Here is a 17,668-nt window from a genome sequence, read left to right on the forward strand (position 1 = left end):
CACCATCTTTCCTTACCAGCCCTAAAAAGGAAATTAATAATCTCATCTGAGATTAGCCAGACACACGGGATATAAAATAACACAAAATATTTCCCTACAATCTATTTTAGAATAATCTGATCAAAGAGATTAATCACTGGAGGCTGCAAATTATGACTCAATTTTAGTCTCTCTCTTTTTTTTTTTAGCATGTCTAATTTTCCAAAAAGGCATTTCTTAAAACGATAGCAGCTATTAATCCACCCACACGGGTCCATTTTAAGTCCATATCTTATACATTAACTACCAAAGCACTTCAACCTGATTTGCGTTGTCCTCTAAAGGGGAAAAGGATATGTATTGTGATGCTTTAATGATTCCCATTGCACAAGTGAATGTACAGTTTTTTTCATGCACAACTTTTAATTCACTAATAACAGTCTGCACAATAACAATAGTAACGGACGAAATAACTGCGTAATGGATTAAGCAGCACGTGGCAGAGTCAAAGCAGCAACAGGAACAACACAGCTGTGTAAAGACAACATCACTGTTATGGCGCTATGTACAGGTGTCACTGCATGGAGCTGTCCCAGGCTGTCTGCAGGAACATCAACAGTCTCAGGGTCTCGTGATGCCATGGTCTCGGCATACTGGATTTTGCAAACTGACGTTTTGAATTTGTTTTGGTGCGTTGATTTGGACAAAGTTTCAGACTGGCGGCAGTTAAAGCTCTTGGAAAAGTCCTTCTCAGACTGCTGGTGCGCCCACAGTCTCCTCTTAATTCCTGCTTTTTCTGCGCGCCTCCCTGCCAGACTTCAGCTCCATCAGCTCCACTTCGTGCTTCGCCGCAGTCTCCAACACCTTCTGCTTATTGTAGAACACCACAAAGTTATTTATGATGGGGTGGATGGGCAAGGCGATGGCTATCACTCCGCACAGAAAGCTCACGGCTGCGTTGCACTTGCCGAGCGTGGTTTTGGGGTAGATGTCTCCGTAGCCCACCGTGGTCATGGTGATGATGGCCCACCAGAAAGACTGCGGGATGCTCCTGAAAAGGGTCTCTGGGTGGCTTTGCTCCATGGTGTAGGCCAGCGCTGAGAACACAAATATTCCCACGCCCATGTACATGAGGAGCAGCCCCAACTCTTTGAGACTCCTCTTGAGCGCGTAGGTCAGAGTCTGCAGCCCCGAGGAGTGGCGCGCCAGCTTGAAAATACGCGCGATGCGCATGATGCGGAGCGCCTGGACAGCCTGCTGTACATTAGTCAGCTCCATCATGGATGTGGTGCCGAGGTAGGTAAGGGACAGGACCACGTAGAAAGGCATGATGGCCATGAAGTCTATGATGTTCATAAAGGAGAGCGCAAAGTGCAGTTTGTTCGGAGAGGAGGCGAGACGCAACAAGTATTCCGCGGTGAACCATAACATGCAGGCAGTCTCGATCGCCTCCAGGGTCGGGTGCTCCACCAGTTTTCCTTCCGCGTCCGTCACCTGGAGCTCCGGAATGGTCCCCACGCACATCACCACCGCCGAGACCAGAATAGAGAGGAAGGATGCGATGGCGATGACGCGCGCCGGTAGGGAGGAACCCGGCTTCTCCATCAGTCTCCACAGGAACCTCTGGCACCGCTGGGTACGCGTAATGCACTGATCCGCATCCAGATCCTCCAGAATCACTTTCACTTTGTTTGCAATCTCTGTCAGCTCCTCCTCCTTCTCATTTAGGTAGCTTTTACAGCATTCATCTAAAACATCTTGGTCTATTTTCCAGAACTCCATCTCCTTGATGAAACAGATGGGGCAAATGCCGGGTTTGATGTGGATTTCATCAAAGTAGTAAACATCGATGATGCACTTGAAGGCATCGGGATCTCGGTCAAAGTAAAACTCTTTCCTCCCCGGGTCGAAGTCATCGCAAAGAGATGAGATAACTTCTGAATCCTGAGTTGGGCAGTTCAACAACTCCGCTAGTCTGCTCTCCGGGTAGCGGTTTAAAACATCCCCGAAAAGCACCACTCTGACTCCGCCGATATTCACAGCAATCTCCCCCTCGTCGCACGAACCAGTTCTATATTTTGGCTTCGGAACTGTCCACATTTTACTATATGAATACGTATCCTGTTACGTTAAAGTGAACCAGAATTGATGTCCATTATTTCGGTGCGTAAATGCTTCCTCCTCAGACTGTTCCATGCACTGAATGGCACAGCCTGAACGGCCAGCTTTCCCTAACACTTCCCACCTCTCTCTCTCTCTCTCTCTCCCTGTGCGTGTGTGTGTGTGTGTGTGTGTGTGTGTGTGTGTGTGTGTGTGTGTGTGTGCGTGTGTGTTACACGGTTGGAGGATTGCAATATGCAGCTTGTTTTAGAGACAGTCCAGTCAATAATTAAAGAGCACCAATAATCAGCACTGTAAAGTTAGAATGTTTTGCAGTATATTGAGGCATTCATTACTGGCTTTACAGCGTTGTTAATTAAAGGAAATATCCCATCATCAAACATACAGACTGATCAAATATTATTTAAGATAGAGACAAATGCTGTGACAGTGGTTGCTGCACAGAGCAGAGATAGTGCACTCTCTGGTGATCATTTACTGTATAGCATTCAGTGGTGGAAGGTGCCCTCAAGTGCTAGTTGAATATGATGTTGTGGCACTGGTTCTCTGAGTATTTCCTTTTCATGTTACTACTTCACTACATTTTATACTTTTTACTGTATCTAACAACTCAAGCTACTATTTAGTTTTCAAATTAAGCTTTTACATTGTCTTACTCTGGTGCAGTGGGGAGCACTGTCACCTCACAGCAGGTGGGCCTGAGTTCGAGCCCCTTTGTGGCTTGTGTGGCGTTTGCAAGTTGTCAGTGTGAGTTTTCCCACATGCAGGTTAATTGGTGACTCTAAATTGCCCGTGGGTGTGAATGTGAGCGTGAATGGTTGTCTGTTTCTATAAGTGTCAGTACTGTGATAGTCTGGCAGCCTGTCCAGGGCGTACCCATCTCCCTGGTGTCAGCTAGGATAGGCTACAGCCCCTGCCTCCCTGGCTTCAGTGAAAGAGGTTGAACTCTCCAACTTTTCACTAAAAGAACAATAAAGATGAGATAATAATTAAAAAGTTTAAAATAAATTTGTGATCATCTCACAACCTCTGAGACTTATCTTGTGACCCTTTGGTGGGTGCCTGACACGTAGGTCAGGAACCACTGAACTAAACTACATTACAGTATGTACAGTGGTTAAAAGATTGCTCCACAGATTTTGCACTCTCGTAGAACATTGTCGGACTCATGATGGATGCAATGCAGAAGAACCATATTCTGCACATGCTCCCTCTTTCCTACCTACAACTCAACCGGTAACAGTTTTATCAAAAAGGTTAGGAAAAACAAAGCATTTTTTTTTTGTTTGGGTTTCTTTTCATTTACCACATTTTGTTTTGTATGTGCAATAAAAAAAAAATATAGTGTTTTGTAATCCCATGTGAGAAGGGCCAAAGGCATGACAACGGAATAAATAAATAAATAAAAATAAATGAATGAAAAAAATGTAGTTTTCAGACCCAACTGATGCTGACTCGGGTGACATCACTCGAGGCAATTTATCAGACGTTATGCAGCTCCCTCTGGAGCCTGATGGACTAAGAGTCTCATCCTACTCTCTAATGTGCTATGTGTGAGCTCAGTCCTGCGTGTTCTTTAATGAAGCAATAGGAGAAGATATTCGGTCTCAGTTAATGTAGTTTATTAAGCAGTAAAGGAATAAAATTACAGAGCTCTGGGTTTCAACTTCACGTCCCTGACGAACATCAAAGGTGTGTCAGTTCACGAAGTCTGACCTCCTGTCCTTTCCCTGACCCAGTATATTTGAGCGTAACAGAGTGTCATTGTGCACGCAAGGCGTTGTCCTCTTCTCATTGGCAGTTCCACTTCCTCCTTCACCACACCACGCCCCTGCCTCCTGTTAATCTGACTCCTTCCCGCTGGCGGTGGGGACGTGGTTCCTGTTTTGAAAGACAAGAGAACAACACAACTCCCTACACGTGCTGTACCTTACTATCTGTTCATCACTTTCTATTCTTTTTACCATATATGAAACTAATTATCTAAGCATTGCGGTATGTGCTCCTCAGACTTCATGTCTCTTCCTCTCCTGTATTTCTCCACTTCTGCAAAGCACACACATTCAGATCAGCTGAAATCATCTCAGTATTCTCATTGTTCACACATCTAAAACTTATATAGTGAAACACAACTTATAGTAAAACACATAACATCATTCTATTCCCAACAAGCCACAAAAGGCTTTTTTCCCCCTTTTTTTTAAACTGTACTCTCTAAGATCTGCAGACTTCACTGTAAACTATCTCCTTAAAACTAGCTCCATCTTTCTTGAGCAGCTACAACAGTAAAATGCCACTTACACACAGCAGCATTAACAGTTTATTAATGCAATCCATAATAACATGTCAGACAGCGGTATTTCTGCAGATGAAGCACATTTAGTTTGATACTTTATGTACATTTAGCTGATAATACTTGTGAATTTTTGCCTGACCCGTTCAGAACTCAGCTGTGCTCCAAACACAAAAGAAAATAATGTGAATTTTTACTTTAAATGCACTCATACATCAGTGGCAAAAAAAGAAGAAGAAAAAAAGTAAATTTTATGATGGTCTTATGGTCACTTTTTTTAAGAATTTATTTACTTTCATGAATGGTATACTCATATTAATAACTAAAGTGATGCTTTAAAACACATTACATATACGTATTGTATTGTGTCTGTCATCAGTACTCAGTATATCCTCAGATTCTGAAGTATCTCCAGAAAACAGTGTGTTGAAAACCTCCTGAGAATGATGTTCTGTGTACATAATCAACACAGTGCATTATAAGATGATTGTGTCATTAGAAAATCATATCAGAACACTATTTCTCCTTTTCAATTTTCAATTTTGACATATATATGTAATATAACATCTTGTGTTTACTTTAAAGACAGTTTGAACACAAATAATGTACTTAAACAATATGATTAATGGACTGAAACATGCCTTGCACCTCCTCCTTGCCTCACAGTCAGCCATGCTTGTTAAAAAAGGGGGCGTGGCTTTACCCCAGTCCACTTTAGATGATGTGGAACACTGTGATAAGCTGATAGACATCCAGTCAATTAAGTCTGTGCATTTGGTTGAAGTCAGATGGCAGATGATCATAGATTTAGACATCCTAGAAAAGTTATGTCCACTGGAATGGACAGCAAATTCAATGGTCAGTTGTGTAGAGTTATGTGCGACTGTGCCTGAAGAAAGACACTAGCTTACAGGTTTCTAGGAAGACGTGCTTACTTAAAATGCTTAAAGCTGTACACTGACATTAACAATGACAGTGCGCGTTCTTGCAAGAGAAAATATTTTTTACATATTGAATAAACATATGTAAATAGTTCCATGGTTTCATGTGCAGCACATCCCAAAGTGTAGTCCATGTGCAGCTTGCATTGCGGTGAAGAGGACCTGATCCATCCACTGTCCACCTGACAACATAGTTTACACTGCTGTCCAAGGGAAGCTTGACAGATATTTCTGGCTCATGAGAAATGCTGAAAACTAAAATATTCATAAATGTAGTCTTCACTAGATGTGTTTTATTTTAGAGTTGAGGGTCTTTATGTTCCTGGCTCTGACTGATCCACAGGGCCCTCATTGCTTGGTCACTGTGTGGGTCCTCTCTTTGTCGACTGCTAGCTGGCCTCCAGCACGCTGGTGTTGACGTGGAAGCAGATGTAGGAGAAGTACTCCTGCTGACAGAGTCCTGGGATCTCACAGCTGACCTGCTTGGCAGAGGGAGACGGAAGATACAATGTGTCACACACCTTGAACCAGCTAAACTCTATCATTGTACTGCAGGAGTGTGTTTGCCTGAGCCAGATCAATGTTCTTTTTTATTATGCATCATAGATATCATGGCCTTATTTGTGTGCAGTAAGTGTGCCTGCAGCCCACAATTTCACTTTCCTCACTGTGGTCTGGCGAGGCCCTGGATGAATTTGCATGTGACAGATGCCATTTCAAGTAGGCTGGACAGCAGATGGTTGACAACACTCTCCTTCACTCAGACAAATCAAATTAAATCCAACTGGACGAACGCTCCACTCACTTGCTGTCACTGGTCTTAGTGAAGCATTATCAAATTCTCTTGAAGTGCTTGCTCTTGGTGGGAATTCTGGTCTAGACCTGCTCTACATGGAAAGTGTCCTGAAATGACTTTTGTTATGATTTGGCGCTGTATGAGTAATATTGATTGGACTTTACTTAAAAGATCATTTTGCAGTGGGGTTGTATGAGGTACTTCTCCATAGTCAGTGTATTAGCTACATACAGTAGATGTTCATCAGCATGCCCCCACTTTGGAGAAGCAGGCAGGAGTACTGCCACAGAAGCTAAATGATGGGGGCAGCAGCAAAATGCATTACAGCCACTGTAACAAAAGTCCCAGCTAAAAAAAAATGAATGCCAGTTTGAGTTAAGAATATCTTCACTGCTTTACTTTGTCACCAGGCAGTCATTTCCTGCTGGAAACTGAAGCCATCTACACTCTCTTCAAAGCCACCAGACTCCTTTAATAAAAAAGTAATTTTACCTACCACAACACCGGAGTTGCTGGTCTACTGCTGCCTCAATCAGTTAGTTTGTCTGTGGAATTATATGACTTCGGCGTTTAAAAGGGTTAGTTCGGACACAATAACACATACAAACCAACCGATCGAGACAGCGGTAGACCATCATGGCTTGAGTTCCCAGTTGGAAAGGCTGTTTGTGTAAAGTGGTGAAAATATTCTAAATAAACAGTAGTGTACACTTAACCTGATTCTTTAGGTGGGACTTTTTTTTTCCAGTGGCTGTCCCCCTCCACAGCAGTAAGTTATACAGCTCGTGTAGCAGCGCTCCTGCCTGTTTCTCTAAACTGGGGGCGACCGACATTTACTGTGTGTAATACAGGGATACATACCTCATACAGCCCCACTTCAAAAAATCCAAACTATTCCATAAAAGTATACACCATATTTAGTTTGTTTTTGAATAGAATAGATTTAAATTGCCCCTCGAATGCAGACCGGCCAATCACAGCATAGCACTGGCCAGCTTCGAGAAGGTTCCGACAACAACATGGCTGTGCTCCATAGACTGCCAGGCAATTGTTTTAGATTACTTTCATTTTTAGGCTGGTTTTGTGGATTTCGAGCGAAATATTGTGCCTGAGGTACGTGTGTTAATGATACTCTTTACATTGATAGGTTGGAAGGAGATATATGTTTCTCTGCTGTCCCAAAACCAAAATCAAACCCTAAAAAGTGTAGGGTTAGCTAGCTCAGTAACCTGCCCCTGAGGGTATAGCCTACCTTTGTTAATGATTATAACACTCAGTAAAGACCTACCCTGCTCTACAGGAACCAGTAAAGGGAAGCAGACTTCGTTGATATTCAACCAGCTGTGTGCCATTGCAGTGTGCTCAGATGACGATTGTTGGGTTTCTCTTCGAGCTCCCTGCCCGTCCAGCGGCTGGCAGCACAGGAAGAAGCCAAACACCTTTCATTTGCACACATTGCAATGACACACCACTGGTTGAATATTGGCATTGTTTCCCTTTATATTCATTGTCTTCTGTCTTGATGTGGTGGTTCACTCTTACATTGTGATCTATTGCCTATAGTTCTGCTTTAGCTTCTATCTATGTTTATCTTTTTAACCAGTTTGACATCCTGGATATATCTGCCAAACACATGTTGTTGACCCCTCTGTCTGCTTCTCTCTGAAATATAATAAAACAATATTTAGGTCAGTGACAGTAAAGGCCTCCATGCTAGCTCTGACAGCTTGACGAACAACCACAAATGGGTGGGGCTTAGCGAAGTGTCAGTTGTTTTTGTGTTGTTTCTTGATAGGGAAGCCTTCAATATCTTTTTTCTCCCCACCAGAATGTGAGTAACAGCAGGCTATATAAAAGAGCATTAATGAACTGGCTCCAGGCATTGGTGGAAGACATATTCAGATTCTTTATGTACAACTAGCCTACCAGTACCACAATTTAAAAAATCCTATTACATTCAAAAGTCCTGCATTTGGAATTGACCTTAAAGTTGCTTTGATCAATATTTTTATATTAATGGATGAAATTACTACATGTAATGTGAATGGGGTTGCTTATAGTGTTGAATCAACACTGTGCACTTCCTCTCATTTCGACAAAGCATTTCGCTCATTATTTTGGTTTTACAGGCCACAACTTTATGGCTTCAGTTCGCTCTTAACACTCTCATCAACTTCGTTTCACACCCAGCAGGCAGCTATCTCTAATAGACAGACTAATAATTACATTACCTATCCAGCACTGAACAACAAACAGAGATAGCTACGAGCCACAATGTACATGTAGTGGAGCATTTATCAGCTAAACAGACAGATATTTCCCTTTAGGCCTCCAGATGAATGCTAATGTTGCTCTGTACCTGCTGGATGTATAAATACACAACTGGTTGCCAACACATTCAACATAGCAGCTTTATAAGGTGATGACTGTGTTGTCTTTACAGCTTCTTGTGCTGCTCCCAAGTAGCCACATAATATAAACATGTTGATTTAAAGCTGCCCCATGGCGTTGTCTTGTGAACAAACAAAAGTAATGTTTGCGTTCGGTGTTAATGCCAAAATACGGTGTGTCTACCCCTGAGGTCCAACGAACTGACTCATAAAAGAAGCTGCTACGTACAAAGCCCTGTTTCCACCAGATATTTTCGGTATGGCACCTTTGGAACCGAAATGACCCTTCAGACATGGTACCTAGACCCTAGCGTTTCCACTGCAAGAGGTCGAAAACAGTTGTTATGGAAGAATTATAGTCAAGATATATACTGAGGGGGACATTTGACAGCTGAAAAAAGACTTGTGCTCTCTGCCTGGACAATGTATGTATTGGCCTCAGTTTTTATAAATGGCCTCAAACATATCTTTGGTATTTCTATACTGTGGTTTTGCTACTTTCTTGTCTGTCAATATGTAAGCCAACAGGGACATATCTGCAATAGACTGAAAGTGGTCTGTAACACTGGCCTGGCCACTTCAGTTGAGTTAATTTAGTGCTTAGCAAGTCAAATATTTGTCTGAGGGACGTTCTGAAGATAAGTAGAAGTATGAAGTAGCACAAAATGGCAATACAGGTAAAGTATAAAGAGCAGTTCTTGTGTTGACAAGGTTGGTTGTTCTCCATCAGTGCTTTTAGGTAGATGCATTATGTTGATGTCATATTAATCCAAGACAGAGTAGAAAAACCACAGACATTTCCTGCATTTAAATTAATTATAACTCCTTTATCAATTTTAATTGGAACCGGCTCAGGTCTCATCATGTAACTGATATTTCACAACTTACTCAGATGACCTACACGGTCAGTTGTAGTTGCTCTTAAAGACAGAAAGATGTGGATAAAAGCTAATTAAAAAAAGCTAGTAAGTGGACATTGAGTTGGCTCAACACAAACTTTTGAAAGCAGTTGCCAGCCTAGCTTTTTTTGCCAAAAGTGAAAATATGGTTGCCAATTTTAGTCACCTTATATTTTGAGTAATTAGATACTGTGCTGTATTTGACAGTTAAATAATGACATGTGACATAAAAGAATGTTTAAAGGCTTTTTTTCTTTTTACAGCGACTTAACAAAATTCTTTGTCATTTGCATTTTACCTGATTCTATTATTCATCTGATCTTATCTGTTTGTTTAGGTTCACTTGTCAGTTGAATTAATTTGCACACTCGTTTGTGATGCTGAGAGGTTTGTTGAACTTCTCATCTCAGTGTCAAACAACTTAATTTGCTTCACCATTGTCTCTAAAACAGACGCCTGCGTGCATGTGAGTAAACACACCAATGCACTTGCAGTGATGCCTGGTTCCAGTTCTGACTGTAACAGCAATATGATAACAATAGTGATATAGTAATATTTAGTCACTAATACAACAAACATTTAAAAAAACACTTATTTTAGGGTGCATATTTTGCCTTTTTTTGCCACTGATGGCAACCAAATGCCAAGAATTGGATGCCAGATTCTCAGATTGGTTGCCAACAACAAACTGGCAACTGTTACTGCCGAGCCCTGCATACTGGCGTCAAGAGTGAAAATCTACATTAAAGAATTGGTGTGTTTGTGTCTTTATGCCCTTTCTTCACATGAAATGTGAATGTAACAGTGACATATTTATACGAAATGTCTGAGGCAGTGAAAGTGGATTTGGCTTCTTACATCTGTCTTGCTGGTGGTGGCAGTGGGGTCCAGATGTTTGAACAGTGAGGCGAGTTCTCCTCTCAGTTTCTTTGAACGCTTCTTGTCCGTGTGCAACACGAGAGCCTGATAGTTCACCGGTAATCCATACCTAGCAGGAGACATCCTCATGAGTATACTCACACGTAAAGATCACAGGAAAATTAGCATGTCATTTTTTTATTCACTAGCGTTATGAGCACTGACCTGAGGACTGATTCCACAAACACCCTCAATGCTTTCAGATGAATCCAGGCAACAAACACCCCACTGAAATTCACCTTCAGCCAACGCACAAAGATTCCCTATGGAGGAGGCATGCGCATTAATAATATACTACAACATCACACAATACAAAAAAGAAACTCTACAGAGTATGATGTCAGACTCACATATTGTTCCTTCTTGCGAACATTCTGCTGCTTCACCTCCTGCTGCTTCTTCGACTCCAGATCAAAGCTGTACTCGCGCACGGTGAACCTGTGTGGATCATAGGCTACACTATGGTAAGTGACACAGACAACACAGCTTTGACTTGACGGGCTGTTTTCTGACAATCCGTCCTGCTTACTTGCTCTCCTTGGCTTTGGCTTTGAATTCACACACAGCCCTTTTGAAAAGTGTAACTGAGAATACGCCTCCCTCTCCATCCTCGAACAGCTTCCTGATGGTCACACAAAACAAGGACAGAAATGAGAGCGACACCTGACAACACAGCGCAACAGGTCAAGCTGACAGGTAACAAAGACACATTAAAGTCTATGGGAGTGAAAGTTGGGTGATATTGATGTAATTGGTATTTGTGAGTCATCATGTGTATAGAACACCATGATATCATAACAGAAGCTGTCTGATTGTGATTGTTTAAAATGTGTGTTAATACAATATTTCTTTATCCAAAACACAGTCACAGTCGAGATTCATTTTATTAGTTACACTATTACACTCAGTCAGACGTTGTCAGGCCCTATGACCTTCACATAAACGTGTTCCCAGCTTTGGAAAGAGTACAACAGACTGTGTGAACCATAGACTGCATAAAATATGGACTTAGCTGCCGTGATGTCATCCACTGGTTTGTGGGCTCCCCTTATAAAGCCTTGAGTTGGCCATTTCGGCCATCGCCATTTTGGTTTTTCTGTGGCCAGAAGTGACCATAAAACCCAAGATGGCGACAGCTGAACTGTGTCCACAAACCAATTGGTGATGTCATGGTAGCTACATCCATTGTTTGTTGAAGTCTATGCCTGCCACTTAAGCAGTCCTGCCCTTAAATATGCATAACTTTAAGCCCTTATAAAATGTTAATGGGTGAGTTATATAAAAATTCACCCCCTGTGTAGTTGTCATGAATGTTGAAATAAGCTATAGAGATCAGAATTGTTTTTTGTACCAGGCTGTAAACATATTTATTTCTACTGTAAAGTCGGGCATTTTAACATGGGGGTCTATGGGGATTGACTGGCTTCTGGAGCCAGCCTCAAGTGGCCATTTAAGGAACTGCAGGTTTTGGCACTTAGCATTGGTTTGATTTTTACAGCCCCAGGTGTTGCCACTTGATGTGAATCCAAGGCGGTGACTTTTTACTTGTATTCACTGTGGCCAGCATTGATAAGTGTATGTTAAAAGACAAAACTGTAAAACAAATAAGACGAAAAAAGCGCTGTGCCACATAAAGTCAATAGAACCGCTGTTTAATTTGCCATTACATTCATATTTTTAAAGGCCTGTGTTTTTATTTACCCTGGCTCATTAAACCTCTAGTCAGCCTGTAGCTATGATTACAATGGTATCACAAAACTGTATTTACTTATTGGTCTGTTTCATGGAAGAGATTTTGTATAAGTAATAGTAACATTTTGTATAAGTAATAGAATGAATGATGGCTGAGTGACATTTCACTGTTATTAGTTTATAGGCATCAATAAAAAGGCTTAGTGTTCTAAATGTTTTGTCACAGGCTTTTCCAGTGAATCTGTAATATTTTTGGCATAGAAAAGGTCAAATGCAACACAATGTATACTGACATAAAATACCAGAGATCAATTGCTCTACTCTACCCAAACATACCAGCATCAAACCCATATCAGTCATTACACATTAGTTATAGTTATATTCACTGACACTAAGCAGTATTTCCATTCATCAGTAACAAAGACTCTAAACTGCGATGTGATGTGGATGAAGAGTCAGTTCTTTTTTTAACTTTCAAGTGTATTTTTCTCTGTTTGAAAAAGGAAAAACCTTTTACAATTCATCCATGACAGACTTTGCTTTGACATCACTTTCTTGTTCTTGGTCTACTTTAGATGTCAGTCTACAAAGCACTTTATTTTTTCTTGTTTCTTGTAAGGTATTCAAATATTAAAAACTTCAACTGAAGTCATTTTCCGCTGGGAAAAAAGAACCCCAAAACATTTCCTTTCCTGCAATTGATCCAAACTACGTGGACTCTTACTTTCTGCAGGTAACAGAACACCTCTGGTTACTTAGCCTGACCTCTTTGGATGCTGAGAAAAGGTACTCTGAGCTTTGCTGGTGCACTTGTACTGAGATCGAGTGAAATGGCTTGTCTCAAAGCCAAGAGGTCATGAAGAAGGCTCACCTGCTGGACCGTGGAACAACGAACTCTGACAAAGATTCATAGGTCCTTTCCCACTCCAAGTAGCTCCCTCTGTGACCAAAAAACACACACAGAAACACATTTACACATACAGAGTAACACATAGATACACACACAACACAAACCATAAAATGCAGGTAATATAACTTTTAGTGCATCACCAACCTGTTCACTACGACCAGCAGAGTGGTGAGGTACTCTGAGACCACCAGGTCTTCCTTCCTCACTACGTCATTCAGATTGCGAGTTTGCAGACTGCGAGTCCCACTGAAAAGACACACATTCCAGTTCAACATTTCATAGTGTATGTATGATCTTGAGTATTTCTACTTAATATGTTACTGGCATCACTCACTCTACTTTGTGCTCGAGGCTTTGCAAGCTCATTTTCACACTGTTGTACGCCGCAGCTCGGGACGTTAACTCCATATCCATCTGGGAAACTTCCTGACACAAATGCAGGTATCAACAGCACATGTGAGCATCAGGAGTACATGTGATAACCTCCAAACTAGTCTGAGATGTGAACTCATATATTGAATGTACATATATGTCTTATTAGAAGTGTAGGAACCAGTGTTCTTGGACTAAAGGTCTAAATGGTTGAGTCTACTGTTCCTCCCTTGTTTAACCCGTTCTCATTCCCAGGTCGTCAAATACCAATGCTTCGTCACACCCCTCAGCGTCTAATGCTGAAGCATAAGGCTCCCGTAAGTGTCGCAATGATGCAATGGGCTTTCAACTAACTCCAATACAAACCTACCCGCAGCATTGTTAGATGCTAAGAGAAACTGATGTAGTATAAAGTACTAACATAGGACATTCATGTTCCATGTGAAACCAGAAGCCATGATTTTTCCTAAAGCTAACCAAGTAGTTTGATTGCCTAAATCTAAAGTAATTTTATTTTGAAAAGACACTGTGTGACCGTTCCAACCAAAAACTATACGTTTCCAATGAACACGGAAGTTTATTTTGAAAAGACACCGTGTGACTGTTCCAACCAAAAACTATACGTTTCCAATGAACATGGAAGTTTATTTTGAAAAGACATTGTATGCATGTAACAAAGGGAAACACTATTTCCTGTGAATATGGAAGTTTATTTTGAAAAGACACTATATGCGCGTAATGATCAGAAACTGCATGTTTTCTGTGAACTGACGTGTCCAAAACTGACGATAGAGCATCATAATTCGCAGCACATAGGGACCCTGACCAAGCTGTCATATTATGACCGTACTATCTATATTTACACATAACTTATTATTATTATCCTCATTTCCATTAGTTAGTACCTTGCTGATGATGTCTGCCAGGCTGGAGAGAGGCAGAGTTGTGGGATACTTGGCTTTGTCCCACTGAAACTTGGTTATGTAGCTCATCAGGTCCACTGAGAAACACACACAAGAAGTCATAATAACCTCACTGGAAACCAAAAATTGCACACCTTTAAGCACACACCACCACACAGTGGAATAAGAGTGTCACACAAGGGTAAAAACACACTTTATATATAAAGAGTCACGCAGCACTGCAGTCCAGCTCAAAGAGCAAACTGTCAGCAGATAAAATACCCCTCAGAGACTTGAGGTAAGCTTTCAGTGGTGATACGACGGCTGTCTGATTCATACTGTGGTCTGATGGGGGAAAGTGATCAGAGACACTGGTTAGCCCGGTTTGTGCTGGAAAGCTGTTTATCTGCCCTGCCTCTATGCAGGAAACTAACACAAGATAAACGGATCAGTTAGGCTGTGTCATCTTTGTGGGAGTGGATGTTTGTGTGTATACATGTGTATGGAGTTTAGTTTAAGTAGCTCTCAGGCTCATTTGCTGTATGCATGTAGCCTGGGGCTTCTATGCACTTACTTAATGAGTTTCTATACAATGTAATTAACACCCTCAGCATGTATCAGCATGTGCGTTTGTGCATGACTCACCTCCATTGGCTAAGGCGTTTTCCGGCACTTTGTCACTGGACGGCTCCATCACCTCCTTCATACACTGAAGTGTTTTTTTAATCACACTGGCCATGTAACAAGAAAAATGTCATTATTACAGCAGCTGCGCCCCCAGAAATGTCCTTAAATGAGTGGTTGGGGCCACTGAAAATCTTAGGGTGGCATCAAAACCAAAAGCCATTACTAGATTTCAGGAATTCCCTTATGCAGTTTAAGTATATAGGGTAGCTGAAAACTGTCAATATGGAAAGTTAAGTTACTGATATACTTTGGTCTCTTATTTTACAGTTAATATTACTAATTATCTGATATGCATAGACGAATACCAATATAGTTAACATTTTGAGTTCCATAACAATCCTGTTTTAATGAGTTATGTATCTGTATGTACATCTGTTTGGCGATTAACTGACCTTCAAACAGGCTGGTTGTTCTTTTACTTAAAAGGATTAATAAACAGCTTTAATATGAAAGACTAATTCAATTAAAAGGAGCTAACCATTTACTGAGAGCAAGCCTTGTGGGCACCCATAGAACCCATTTTCATTCAGATATCTTGAGGTGAGAATTCAAGGGACCCCTTTAAAAATGGCCATGCCAGCTGTTCCTTCGCCAAAATTTAGCCTAACTTTGGAGTGTTATTCAGCCCACTTCCTTCCAAGCTATGCCGACATGGTTGGTATCAATGGATGCCTTATGAAGTCTAGTTTCACAAGATATTACCACCGTTGTGCCATCTTAAAAAATGAGCACGCCACAGCCTCTTGAACACAATAAAATCCAGCCAACATTTGTAACAAGGCTGTCACGGCCCCCCTGGCCACCCTTGGGGGCACCACTGTTTTAAAGAGGTGCCTCTACTTTGTTTGTGTTTTTTTATATGTTATATATTTGGTTACAGTTTTAACCATTTATGGGCTTCTTTTCTGGAAATCGTTTTCCACAATGAACTATTAATGACAGGTTTTATTTATCAAAGACCTCTAGCTGAAAACAATTGATCAAACTGAATAAAACGAGTCAAGTAAATTACCAGACAAACTCTGTCTTGTTTAATCTCCCTGGGCCATATTTTTACGTTGCAAATACGTAGTAACATCCCCACCCACACTGTGTCAGCTCAGATACACCAACAATGAATTTAAAATCAGGAGGGAAAACTAACCGTCAGCTGCCCCTGACCATCAATTAATCATGGTGCAGACGGCACGGAGGACCAAGCTGCACATTAAGCTACAAACATGCAATGACCATTGAGACAAACAGGTTCATCAACAGAACATGGGCAACATATTAAGTTTAGTTCAATGTTCTTGGATCTTTTTTTTTTTTTAATTACCTTTCAGTTAGTGTGTCGAGCTTGGAGAGATCATCTGACACGCTGAGCAGACTGTCCAGTATTCCCACCTGGGGTCACAGCATAGACAGCACAGTCAGTGTCACTGCAGCTGATGAAGCTCAAACCATAAAACACAAGCAACAGGTCTGCATGTATAATAACTTGCAGACTTTTTAGATTTTTAGATTCAGCCTGGAGATGTCCACATGCCATATTCAATACCACACTTTCTCATGTTTGATCTGCTGGTAAAATCCGAATCCTGGCAGCCAAGGTGAACATTGATCACATTGAGTGAAATGGGTCAGATGGAAATTTTGCCTCAAACTGTAGAGAGCAACCTGAGCCTTTATCCCTTCACCAGAGAAGGACACCAAACACCATCATCCTCCTCCTCAACTACACTCTACTGTAAACACAGAACCAACGTACACATACAATTCGTCTTGCTCGTGGTTTCTAACAATGTTGTTCTCACAGGTGAAGAAGAGAGACCATTCCATATCTGCTCCATATTTGTATATTTACTCTGTTTACTTGACGTGGCTCCCTCGGGCTCGTCATTAGGACAGATGATACACAGCCTCACCTTGAGATCTGGAATGGAGAACTTGCAGCAGGAGGCCAGGTTGGTTTTGGCAATGATGCGCTTGAGTTTTGCTACACTGGTTAAGCTGGTGCTGTCCAGAGGGACAGAAATCAACCACAAGTCTGCCATGACTCCCAGTGCTTCACATAGAGACCTCCAGTCAAAATCCTCCCCACAAAAACAAGGCGTTTGGCACTAAACAGACTGTGACCCAGAGCAAACACACATACAGTGAGATGAACTCAAAAATAAATCAACTTAAAAGCTTGTATGGTAAGCTGACTTTTAAAATTACATTTAATTATTTTGTTTATATATATTTGTTCTGTCATTGAGTATCCCATCATATTAACATTTTCTTTGATCATGGCTACTTGAAGTCCAATAAAAGAAACTATAAGATGAAAAGAAAAAACCTCTCAAAGCAAGGATTCTTACCGTCAGGTTATCTTCATGACCGTCTGTGTCAGTCCCACTGTGACTGCTGGAAAGTCTGAGCAGCAGCTCCACCTGAGACTGCCACGGCCGGCCCACTGTCTTCTAGGATCACCAGCAGCTGTTACATCACCTCCAGGTGCTTTGAGTAGCTATACCAGAATACGTCACTGAAACTGGTTGACTCAGTTTGCAACTTTGCTGTCACTCTGCATGTTTCTCAAAATATTATATAGGTGCTATTTAAGGTGCTGTTTTATTGTTTCTAAATAGGCCTACTTTTTCACATGTAACATGGGAACAATCAAAAAAAATTGCCTGTAGCCTGAATAAAACACTGAGCTCACAATTCACAGTATAGCCCTAGCATATTTATTACATAGACTAAAGCAACATTTTACATAATGTTATTACCTTATGTCTCTT

The 17,668-nt window shown here is 41.2% G+C and overlaps 2 protein-coding genes across 2 annotated transcripts; both read right to left on the bottom strand.

Moving 5' to 3' along the window:
- Window positions 1-377: 377 nt before the first annotated feature.
- kcnf1b (potassium voltage-gated channel, subfamily F, member 1b) lies at window positions 378-2,201 on the bottom strand. Its single transcript, XM_033642396.2, has one exon. The coding sequence runs from the start codon at window positions 2,077-2,079 to the stop codon at window positions 760-762; it is 1,320 nt and encodes a 439-aa protein (XP_033498287.1). The 5' UTR covers window positions 2,080-2,201; the 3' UTR covers window positions 378-759.
- A 1,504-nt stretch (window positions 2,202-3,705) lies between these two features.
- Window positions 3,706-17,331, bottom strand: LOC117266858 (V-type proton ATPase subunit C 1-B). Its single transcript, XM_033642240.2, has 13 exons — window positions 17,246-17,331; window positions 16,808-17,011; window positions 16,219-16,286; window positions 14,859-14,944; window positions 14,217-14,311; window positions 13,274-13,365; window positions 13,084-13,185; window positions 12,901-12,969; window positions 10,867-10,959; window positions 10,688-10,775; window positions 10,503-10,600; window positions 10,278-10,407; window positions 3,706-5,813 (listed from the first exon to the last, which is right to left on the bottom strand). The coding sequence occupies exons 2-13, from the start codon at window positions 16,934-16,936 to the stop codon at window positions 5,724-5,726; spliced, it is 1,140 nt and encodes a 379-aa protein (XP_033498131.2). The 5' UTR covers window positions 16,937-17,011; window positions 17,246-17,331; the 3' UTR covers window positions 3,706-5,723.
- Between the last annotated feature and the right edge of the window lie 337 nt (window positions 17,332-17,668).

The sequence above is a fragment of the Epinephelus lanceolatus genome, chromosome 15 (assembly GCF_041903045.1).
Source record: "Epinephelus lanceolatus isolate andai-2023 chromosome 15, ASM4190304v1, whole genome shotgun sequence".
In the NCBI taxonomy this organism is placed as follows: domain Eukaryota; kingdom Metazoa; phylum Chordata; class Actinopteri; order Perciformes; family Serranidae; genus Epinephelus; species Epinephelus lanceolatus.